Source organism: Chenopodium album, chromosome 14, assembly GCF_948465745.1.
Source record: "Chenopodium album chromosome 14, dcCheAlbu1.1, whole genome shotgun sequence".
Taxonomy (NCBI): domain Eukaryota; kingdom Viridiplantae; phylum Streptophyta; class Magnoliopsida; order Caryophyllales; family Amaranthaceae; genus Chenopodium; species Chenopodium album.
Window position 1 is genome coordinate 54,383,211 of NC_137847.1, and position 11,931 is coordinate 54,395,141.

The 11,931-nt window shown below is 36.2% G+C and overlaps 2 protein-coding genes across 3 annotated transcripts; one reads left to right on the plus strand and one right to left on the minus strand.

Annotated features, from left to right (window-relative positions):
* Positions 1-355: 355 nt before the first annotated feature.
* On the plus strand, positions 356-5,854 carry LOC145577596 (oligopeptide transporter 3-like). 2 transcript variants are annotated; one of them, XM_081635086.1, is made up of 7 exons: positions 356-551; positions 645-904; positions 2,362-2,459; positions 3,323-3,892; positions 3,996-4,251; positions 4,355-4,537; positions 4,645-5,854. In XM_081635086.1, exons 1-7 carry the CDS (start codon positions 413-415, stop codon positions 5,257-5,259), a joined length of 2,121 nt encoding a protein of 706 aa, XP_081491212.1. In that variant the 5' UTR covers positions 356-412; the 3' UTR covers positions 5,260-5,854. The 2 variants fall into 2 exon arrangements, with proteins under 2 accessions (XP_081491212.1, XP_081491211.1); XM_081635085.1 differs by having other exon boundaries at positions 356-904.
* An 865-nt stretch (positions 5,855-6,719) lies between these two features.
* Positions 6,720-9,961, minus strand: LOC145577597 (SNF1-related protein kinase regulatory subunit beta-2-like). Its single transcript, XM_081635087.1, has 4 exons — positions 9,403-9,961; positions 8,712-8,890; positions 8,449-8,611; positions 6,720-7,257 (listed from the first exon to the last, which is right to left on the minus strand). The coding sequence occupies exons 1-4, from the start codon at positions 9,580-9,582 to the stop codon at positions 6,934-6,936; spliced, it is 846 nt and encodes a 281-aa protein (XP_081491213.1). The 5' UTR covers positions 9,583-9,961; the 3' UTR covers positions 6,720-6,933.
* Between the last annotated feature and the right edge of the window lie 1,970 nt (positions 9,962-11,931).

Here is an 11,931-nt window from a genome sequence, read left to right on the forward strand (position 1 = left end):
GAGTTAAATCAAAAGGAACAGGAACGAGGAAACAAAAACAAAGCACAAGGTTAACACAAGCAGAGTCGTCCAGCATCCTACGTGGACAAAAAGACAGGCCCCACAAGTACGAAATCCACGTAGACATCCAGCGTGGCAATTTTGGAGAGGGCACGTAAGTGTGTCAGAACAAGGAGTACAACACACAGCTCGTGATATTCTCATGTCTCTTTTTACTCCCTAAAGTTTTCAACAGTTTGATTGCGCCACCCACCCACCCATTCCTATTCCGTTACAAGGACAATTCCGTCATTTCACACAATACTATACTACGAGTAAAAAATAATGGTGTAATTTATATATTCATATCATATGACATTGTCATATTTACTAGCTATAAACCAAGAATACTCAACAGTACATAGAGAGAGAAATGGCGAGCAAAGTGGGCGGAGAAAGATTGGAAGAAGAGGAGGAACATGAGAGGTGTCCGGTGGAAGAGGTTGCGTTAGTCGTACCCGAAACCGATGACCCGACACTTCCGGTGTTAACATTTCGGGCATGGTTCTTGGGTATGATATCATGCGTTTTACTCATATTTTTAAACACATTTTTTATCTATAGAACACAACCACTAACCATATCAGCCATCTTAATGCAAATAGCGGTTTTGCCCATGGGTAAGTTCATGGCCCGGGTTTTACCCACCCGAAACTACAGCTTATTTGGGGGCCGTTGGAGGTTTAGCTTGAACCCGGGTCCGTTTAATATAAAAGAGCACGTAATCATCACCATTTTGGCAAATTGTGGTGTTTCTTACGGTGGGGGTGATGCGTACTCGATTGGTGCCATTACTGTCATGAAAGCTTACTATAAACAGTCCTTGGGATTCCTTTGTGCCCTCTTTATTGTGCTCACTACTCAGGTCTGTTTGCGTTGTTCATCATTTATTTTTATTAATTATTCTTTAATTCGAGGTATTCATTTATAAAATCAACCATACTCATATTCATATTTGTTATAATGATTTGTTGCTATACTACCTCCATTTTATATATTTACCATAAATAAATTAAATACTCAAATGTTTTCTAACTTTTTTTTACTTGTCAATTGTCATTTATTTCTATCTCTATCCTCTTTACCTTAACAAACAAATTTAACCTAGATATTAGTGAATGTCACATCATTACAAATAATATGAAACCAAGGTAGTATATCATTTATTCTTTTCACTTTTAAATCATTATTACATAAAAATGCTATGTGTATCATTTTTATGTCCATTAGTCATTAGTACCATGCATAAATGACATGTATTGTCAGGATGAATGATAGCTCAAGTGGTTAAAGTTCTCTTTCCGGTTTTAAGTGGTACTAGAATCAATTTCCATCCCTTGCTCGTGTGGTTCTCTTGACAAAAATAAAAAATAAAAAATGAACATATACCACAATGATATTATTGTAGGCACATGAACACAGAACACTTGTTTTATGCTATATCTATTCATGAAGATTATTTATTGTCCGCTTAAATTACGTTATTAATTATCAATATTTCTGGTACAGAATATATAATAGAGAATTGAATTGACCATAAAATTGGAAGTATAGTGGCAATTGTACTACAATTATGTGGTAGTAGAGTGAAGACTGAACAGAAGTATACGTTATGAGTAATCAATAATTTGACAAATAGCAGGATGTGTTGATAAATTAGAAAAGGGTGGGGTAGTATAATGTTGAAAATTGGAATTGGAATTGGAATTGGAATTTGTCCGATAATAATTGAAAATTAAAGAAGAAGGTTTTGCATGTGAGAGGAGTGTTGGAGATGGGTTGCATGTCCCATCCTTATTCCATCCATAGGTTTACATTTCTTGGAAGTTTCCCATCTCACCTTTCATTTTTCTTATTTTGGACTTTTCTTCTTCTTCTTCCTTATTTTTTGAGCTTTCATCACATGCAATTTTTGTTTCATTAATTACAATTTACAAATAAAGGGGAGAAAAGAGAAAGCATGCAAAGGGAATCAAGAATTCCAACTACTTTTTACTTGTAAACATTACTTACTCTGGCATTTATTTATAAAAGATATGAGATGACCGTGTATAAAAGACGGCCTAATTTATTGATATAATTTTACCAACTACGAGTACTACATACGGAGTAGTAATTTGAAATGGAAAAAGTAATCTAGATTTATATCACCATTACTGTGTGATAAAGTTTGTGCTACTCCATATGATATAATATAATAATGATTATTTCCTTAATTGTTACCTTTTCAGACTTTCATTTATTAGCTTGTATTTTTTGAGCAGTTTTGTATAATGAGGTCCATTAAAAGTGTAATATATATGCTTGTGACAACATGATCAGATAATTGGATATGGATGGGCTGGGATGCTTAGAAGGTATTTGGTTGACCCTGTTGAAATGTGGTGGCCAGCAAACCTTGCTCAAGTCTCCTTTTTTAGGTTCGTTCTTCAACCTTTCTTTCTCTTTAATTTCTACATACATTGCAATGTTGTTGCCAAATTGCAATGGTCACAGATTCTGTTTTTCGCCTTTCCTTTGGAAAGTTGAGGCCAACGTCGTCTGCCTATTTGTAATCAGATTGATCGATACGTATGTATTTGTCTAAACAAAGAGCATCAATTCCACTGGATAGACTACTACTTGCCCATCATGTTACGGATTGGAACTACTAGTGCTTCGATATTCCAATCTTACAACCAACTTTTATTATTCGTATTATGATAACATGCTTTCCTGGGACTAATCTATCAACTCCCTAATTAACTTTCCATAATTTATGAGCATCACGGCCTGTATTTTTGTTTAACAAATATGTTCTTGTTTGGTGAAAAATGCTTTAACATTACCTTTCCTTAACCAATTAAAAGTTATTTGACTTTTGGAAGTAAGAATTTTCTGCTAGAAAAGATGGTCGTTTCACAACTTTTATACCAGATGTGAATTCATGCTAAAGAGCTACGGAGTAAGAATTTGTCACCCTCAGTTTTGTTAGCTAGTCATCGAGTATATTCGTTCTTTTGTGCACATACAAAATGAATGAAGGAAAATGTATTGCAAGATTCTCTTAGGCTAACTCATGTAATAGAAAAGTAATCAGTGATCAGTAATATTCGAGTTCTATTGATGTACGTAGCAGTAACTAAATAGAAATACCAACTAAAATTGCCCCTAACTTAAAAGGTCTTGACATAAACTACGGAGTAAAAAGTGTTTATGCATTTTGCATAATAATGTAATTACTTGTGTAATCTTATTCTTCTAATGCTAAAGATATCTGATTATGATTAACTCGATGCTGCAGAGCACTTCATGAGAAGGAGCACAAACAAAAGGGGCTTACCCGGATGCAATTTTTCCTCATCTTCTTTGCAGCAAGCTTTGCCTATTATGCTCTCCCTGGTTATCTGTTTCCAATATTGACCTTTTTTTCCTGGGTGTGTTGGGCCTGGCCTCGAAGCATTACTGCCCAACAGGTTGGATCAGGTTACAACGGGCTAGGTGTGGGTGCCTTTACCCTGGATTGGGCCGGCATATCTGCCTACCATGGCAGCCCTCTGGTGGCACCTTGGTCTTCCATTGTCAATGTTGGAATAGGATTTATCATGTTCATATACATAATAATCCCGCTGTGTTACTGGAAGTTTGATACGTTTGATTCCAGGAAATTTCCAATATTTTCCAACAAGCTTTTTCGGTCTAATGGACTCAAGTATGATACCACCAAGATTCTCACCCCACAACGTGACCTCAACGTTGCAGCTTATAATAGTTACGGAAAATTATACCTTAGTCCTCTCTTTGCCCTTTCAATCGGGTCTGGATTTGCAAGATTCACTGCCACTCTTACACATGTTGCTCTATTCCATGGAAGGTACGCTGCTTCAGTCCATGCAAATAACCAGATTACATTCATCCAGTAGTCAGCGCGGTTGTAAGTCAAGTCTTTACTCATGTCATTCGGATGTGCTGTGCAGGGACATCTGGAAGCAGAGCAGGTCTGCAATGCAAAATGCTAAGAAGGATGTACATGCTAAGCTGATGAGCAAATACAAACAAGTGCCTGAATGGTGGTTCCTGATCTTGTTAGTTTTGAGTGCTGCATTTTCAATCCTGATGTCGTTTATATGGAAAGATGATGTGCAGCTGCCCTGGTGGGGGATGCTTTTTGCATTTGCATTGGCTTGGGTTGTGACTCTTCCCATTGGTGTCATTCAAGCGACCACGAACCAGGTACTACCTACATGCTCTACAGTCTAGACTGCGGATTTTACTTTATCTGGTTAATCTATTTAAGGATTTTCTGGATTTTAAACTCGTTTCTGTATCAATGCAGCAACCTGGGTACGACATAATAGCACAGTTCATATTTGGGTATGTCTACCCTGGAAAACCCATAGCCAATCTGCTTTTCAAGATATACGGGAGAATCAGCACCGTTCATGCTCTGGCCTTCCTGTCTGATCTAAAACTTGGGCACTACATGAAAATCCCACCAAGGTCCATGTACGCAGCTCAGGTTTGTACATATCTTCAGCTGTCTATTAGAACATTCAGTAAATGAAGATTAGGTTTGATTGCTTGAAACTCACCTATTTTTTCCATTCTTTTCTTAACAACTCACAGCTTGTCGGAACACTAGTTGCCGGTGTAGTCAACCTTGCAGTAGCATGGTGGATGTTGGCCTCCATTGACAACATATGCGATGTGGAGTCTCTAAATCCTAACAGCCCATGGACATGCCCCAAATTCCGAGTCACCTTTGATGCTTCTGTTATCTGGGGCTTAATTGGACCTCAAAGGCTTTTTGGACCAGGAGGGTTGTACAGAAACTTGGTGTGGCTATTCCTTATCGGAGCAGTATTGCCTGTTCCAGTCTGGATACTCCACAAGATCTTCCCTGAAAACAAATGGATTCCACTCATCAATATACCAGTCATATCATATGGGTTTGCAGGGATGCCACCAGCAACGCCTACAAACATAGCTAGTTGGCTGGTCACTGGTACCATATTCAACTACTTTGTATTCAAGTACAGAAAAGAATGGTGGAAGAGGTACAACTATGTTCTATCAGCAGCCTTGGATGCCGGGACAGCCTTCATGGCTGTTTTGATATTCTTCGCTCTCCAAAACGAGAACAAGAATCTGAAATGGTGGGGAACAGAAATAGATCATTGCCCCTTGGCGTCGTGCCCAACTGCCCCAGGGATTATAGTGGAAGGATGTCCTGTCCATTAACCACCATGAAATCCTTGCAAATATGCCATCATCAAGTTAGTGTAGGGAGTATTATTATTGTTTATGAAAATGTTACTCCACATTTATAGTAGCACGAGGAATAGTTTTTGAGAAAGAACCCCTCAATAAACACATTGATAGAAGTATTATCCTATTGAACCTATTTAGTGTGGTTGAAATTGTTTTGTGATCAATTTTGGTTAAGCTGATCACTGGCCGTAAAAGTACATAGTTTCTGATCCTTTTAGCCTGTGCATAAGCGTCTGATTGTTAAGACGCTCTTGAGGTTTAGAAACAGGGCTGGCATATCCTAACTGCTTTGGCAAGTGTGACGTAGAAGCTAATCGGTTTAACATGACCCTGCAAACGTGGGATCAATTGAACCAAAACAGAAGATGCAAGCAAGAGTGTATTCGCCGCTAACACTGAAGCTCAAGTTTTATTTAGTAGTAAGTTGTACAGTAGATACAAGATAGAGTGTTTCAGACTTCGGTATGTATGGCAGTTGATGAATTTCTTTCAAATGTATGCCTACTTTGAAAAGTAAAAATTCACTTCCTTTTTTTATTGTACAATTCAGGGTCTGTTCTCTTCAGTTTAATTTCAGTTCAGTTCAGTTCAGCTCAATTCCCAATTTTCTTCTCTCATAAACAATTCAGTTCAGTTCAATAAATGAGAACAAACCCTCAGTCCCTTTTTCGACAGGTAAAAATAGTACCAGTCTTTGAAAATCCTAATTTGAGCGCTGCAAAATCATAAAACCATGATTCAAATTAATTACTCAGAAAAGAAATGAAAATAAGAGAGAAGATAGATTTTACTCGTGCTAAAGTTAAAGACTTGAAGAAGAGAGGACAGACGTGTAAGCTTAAAACAAAGCTTTAGATTCCTGACAATTCCAAAAAGGGCAAGTATTGATCACGAATATATTTCACTACTCGTAGTAAAGCTATGTATTGGATATGATAATGGAGATATTTACATGATTTTTATTAAAAATGTGGAATTTACTGTCAAGAATAAGAAAGCTTTTAAGGTCAGAAATTCTGGAGAACAATTTGTTACTCCGAAATGGCAGACTCCTCCATGCAATTTCTATAACCTCATCACTCATCACAGTCATCAGACAACGCAGATAGTGGATGAATAAGAATGTAATTCCAACCAAAATATACGAGAATTACAGAGTAAAACCTAACAACAAACAGCTGATTTCTGATACCTTCGTTGACTGTTGCTATTAAACTAATAGAATAGGTACTTGATCCAGCAGAAATAACCACAGGTAGAAGGGTAAAAAAAACACAGTTCCCAGCTTGAAAGTTGGTGCGTAAAGGCAGAAAACTGCGATCAACTTCCAGACTTGCAAAATGCAATTCATGGCAGATAGAGCAATTGCTGCAACTTAATGTCACCCCCATTAGATCTAAAAATAACGCCACTAGTAGAGCTTAGTGTGGTTATCAGATGGAAAAATTGCCAATAAAAGTTTTGAAATGCCACTAAAGAGGACAAAGAAGCTGTCAAATTGAAGCAAACATAAAATTGGTACTTGAGCGCCTTCTAGAGTCTACTTCATCCAGCAACGTTACAGTACATTGTTCTGATCTATCCTCACCATTACTACTAAACTCAACCCTCTATAGATTTAAATAATATCTCAAAAACACATCCCTACAGAGATTTGTAGAGTACAACAGTCACATACTTGGACTTGAACCTATGTGTAGAGCCAAGTGCGACAACTGATGGACCGCTCTTTCCCTTCTGCATGTAAAGATGATTAAGAACCACATGTTGAGGTCTTGAAAGAGAAGGAGGCGGCGCCTCTGTGCATAGAGAAGGTACATTAAGCAAGGTCATGTTAAGGTGAGGAGGAACAAGTGGTGGTTCCTTGGCAAAATCATCTTGGTTAAGTTCTGTATTATTATAGCTACTATCTGGAGATTGTGGTGGCTCGAATCCCGATATGCTCTCTGTGTCTTCTGGGACATAATCCTGCATTTGTTCATCAGAATCCATTGGTGAATCACAAAATTAAGCAGAAACGAGCCCCTAACCTTTAGTCAACTTAGAAAGAACAAAGACCCTTCTAAATCAAAATATCAGTATGAGATGGAGAGAGTAGAATAGTGTCATCAAGCATAAAACAATTTCTGGAAATCTAAGCGACCGAGGAAATTTGCAATAATATGTACTGCAGGTAGGAATAGCATCTTAAATTGAGATCTATAAGTTAGTTGGTGGCATCCCTCTCTCCAATTGTGCATTTATCCTCATCAATCCAAGCTTCTTGATTATTATTTTTTTAACTCGATAGGTGCTTCGTAAGCCATAGATAAGGTTTATTCGGCTTACAACCAATTTGGACTCGCAGAGTGCAGGCTCCTTGTTCCATTGTCCATTCTAATAAAGATTCCTTAATAATATCCCCAAAGAAAAGATATATTCCTCATGACTGAAGTCACATCACTAGTGACCTTCTTAGCTGTGATGATACAGCACATCTCGTGGCACTAACAGAAGCATCACAGAAAATAATATCCAATTTGAACAACAAGCAGAAAGATAGATTGAAAGAGAGAATCTCATAGGACATTTGATAAAGATGGCCTTTGGCTTTCGAAACCACATAGACTTGGCAAAACTTCATATGACAATATAACTCAATGGTGGAAATGGAGATAGTTGACGTTACTATCTCTTTCCACAGAAGAATAATGAGCTAGCTGCTCTTATGAGATCTAACTTTTTTTTTTTTTTTTTTTGGTCATATAGATCTCCAGGTTCCTGCTCTAAGTGTATATTCATGAATAGTAAGGGTAAAGTTAACAGGATAAGAAACTAGTTTTTAAAAAGGATTCTGCTAATTCATCATAGATAACTAAATAAGCATCATACAAGAACAGTGAGTTGAAATAGGCTAAAATAGAGGGGAAATATATAGGCACCAATCCACAATTCCACACCAGCAACCACTCTGACCAGACGCCGACCCACAAGTAAAGTTTCATACAGAAGATCAAATGACATTGGCAATAACACCTCAGTTAGCTTATCATATTAAACTTGAATTTCATCTCAGAACATTTAACTTTGCATTTCCAAGATGATAATCTCAAAAAAAAAAAAAAAAATAAAAAAAAAAATAAATAAATAAATAAATAGTGCACAGAACAAAAAATATACCTGCAAATCCAAAACATTGTAATAATTTCCAGTCTCGTCCTGGATCCACGGTAAATCGGATGAATAAGTCCACGCACCATCAACAATAAACCTATATTGGTAAACTCCTGATGGCAGCACTTTCATGAGAGTAAAGTCCTTTCCTGATCTCTGTAGTGGTTTTCTGTACACAAAAGATAATTAGTTAAGATTTGACAAGAATTGCTGGAATCACATTCCACAATTGTCATACAAATTAATAAGATCCAAGGAGAACTTTGAACCTTGTCTTCCAGTTATCCCATGAACCCTCCACAGCAACTTCCTTGCCACCAAAACTCCAAGTGAACATAGTAGGAATTCCTTGCTCGAAACTCATTTCTTCATCAGGCGGCGATGAATGTAACCATGTTGGATTCGGGATATGCAGGTCATCGGGTTTTTGTATCGGAGCCACGGGAGGCTATGCAAAATCACATAAACAAAACAACCATAAGTACAGAGAAAAGGCTATTCTATAACCCTACACAGAAATAGGAAAGAAAATTACCCCTACATAATTAAGCAAGAAAGCCTAAAGAACTAAAAAAAGGACATACGAAATCTCAAACTACAATGTTGCTTAACCATGATTTATTAACTACAATCTCAAATAAGCTTCAATGAAATAGTTAAATGCACCAAGTTTTAATTTTTTTGCATCTTTATTGGAATTTGGTTAATAAAAAGCATGATTCATCAACAGCATTACAAACAATTGTACTATAATTCAAGAAAAGGGCAATAAAACATCAGTTACAGTAAAAGCATACTCAGTACAAGTAGAATTTCCAATGAAAAACAGGCAAAAATTAAACATCTGAAAACAGCACATCTAACCCCAGAAAATTATGAGTAACAAATAACTAGAAAACCCAAGAAAATAAAAATCAATTAATAAGAAAAACAAAGAGAAAGAAAAGGGGAATTAAAAACCTGAGGAGCAAATTTAAGAGGAGATTGAACAGTTCTAGGACTTTGAGGTGGAGAGTGAGTCATGAGAGCTGGAGAAGGTGAAACCCCACAAACAATCTCTTCTTCTTCTTCCTCTTCTTCTTCAATTACTAACCCTGATTCAGATTGACTCCCTTCTTCTCTACCATTAACATTCCCCATTAATTAATTTATTTATTTTGGAGTTTTATACCTAGAAAGCTAATCAATTAAATTCCCCTCAAAAAAATTAATAAAAAAAAATATATATAACTGGTTGGTTATTAAAAAGATAAACCCAAAAGATTAGAAAATAAAATTCAAAAAAAAAAAAAAAAAAAAAAAAAAGTTAAACAGAAAGTGGTGAGAGTAGTGAGTTAAGAGAAGGAAGAAGAAGGTGAAGGTGGGTGGGGATCATACTAATCACTCTCTTCTTCCATTAAAATCATCATTAAATTGTAATCATCAGGATGAATGAATGGATGGATGGATTGAGGAGAGAGAAAAACAATAAAAAGGAGTGAGATGTGGAGAGAATATTATTAGGGGAAAAACAAAATGAAAAAAAAAAAAAAAAAAAAGTGAATTTGTTCATATCATAAAATCATAATCTTATGAAAGAAGGCTGAATGTCATTTTCTGATCCTTGGTTGGTTGTTTTTTCAGGAGAGGAGAACCAACCCACCTAAACCCTTTTTACCTTTTTGCTTTTTTTCTTCTCTCTTTGGAATGCAAAAAGAGAGATTACAATCTTGTTATGCTAGATTATCATATTTGATCTTGTTATAAGATTATCATATTTTTTATAAAAAGAGTGTAAGATCTGTCATATTTTGTGGAGTGCAAAAATGTCAATCTTGTAATCTCATGATTGCTAATTCTATTTCAAGGTATGAAACTTTACTCTTAGGAGTATAGTTTCTTACACATGAAATATAAAAATATTAAATGGTTGTATAACTTATTTTAAAGCGTATAGTTATTTCATTTGACAAGTTGTTTACACTAACTGTTTTGACTACTTGATGTAATTATCTGTTTACATTGGTTATTTTGACTAGTTAATTGTAAGTTGTAATTAAAAATATTGGTAGATGTTTACATTAGCGAGTCGTAATTGACTTTTTATGTAAAAGTATTTGCTAAATAATTATTAACTTTTAGCTATTTTAGTAAGGAAAAAAAAAAAGAAAAAAGAAACAAACACTCCCTTTGCATTCTAAAGTAAAACTAGTCTTTTGGGCCGTGTAATGCACGGATTGTTCATAGGTATAATATATAACTAGCCTTCTGGCTTGTGCAATGCACAGGATATTTATAGGTTTACAATATAATTTTTTTTTTTATTTTATAATATGTTTTAATTGGAAAATGAATAGTTTTTAAAGGAGAAGAAGGAGTGAAAATTGAATGCAATTGTAGAATATATTAAGTTGGTGGAAAATCAATAAAATAACATTCATACATATATTGAATTAAAGCCGGTGTTTTTTTCTTAAAAAAATGAGAAAGGGGATTAATTAATTAATTAATGAAAAGGTCATGTGACATATGGCATTGGTGAAAAATAAAGTTTACATGTGGCATGATGGGTTGTGTTTTTAAATACTACTTCCTCCGTTTCAATTTGTTAGCCCCATATAAAGATGGGCACGGGCCGTGCCCGTGCCGCCGCGGGCCGTGCCTGGCCGTGCCGGGGTGGTGCCCGTGCCGTGCCGTGCCGTGCCGGCTCCGCGGCGTGCCGTGCCGTGCCGTGCCTGGGATTGGCACACCCCAGCCCACGGCACGGCACGGCCCACGTGCCTAGCGGGCCGTGCCGTGCCGTGCCGCGGGCCAAACCGTGCCGTTTTTATTTTTTTTTTTTTTTTTTTTTTTTCTTAAAAAAAAAAATAAATGTTAAAAAAAAACGAATTAAAAACAAAAATGCATATAATAAAAAAAAAATACTAGTGCGATAATCCGAAAACACAAAAAATTGAAGAATAACTTATTTTATTATATGACGGTAGCCGACTAGCCGGTACGAATATACGATAATTCAATAATACAAAATTACAAAATAAGTAATGATAATTAAAAATCGTACAATAGTGTATGAATATTGAATAACTTCATTTATTATACGGAATACGAAGTTCGATAATACAAAAAGAATACAATAGTGTATAATGTAAATATGTAATCATGTAATTATTATTGGTCGTCTTCGTCTTCGCCTTCGTCTTCATCTTCGTCTTCGTCTTCGTCTCCTAGAGGTTCAAGTTCATCCGCCAATTGAGTGGATTGAGAACTAAAAGAAGTCGACGTTCCTTCATCGTCGTCGTTTTGTGCATAAGTACGATCTTGAGAACGAGTTTCGGCATCCAACCAATCCTTGAAGCAAACACACATTTCAAGTGTTTCGGGTTTTAGTCTTGTTCTTCTATCGTCTAGAACTCTTCCCGACGCACTAAAAGCTCTTTCGGAAGCAACGGAGGAGACTTGGATAGCAAAAATATCACGAGCCATTGCCGATAAAATTGGATGTTTCAC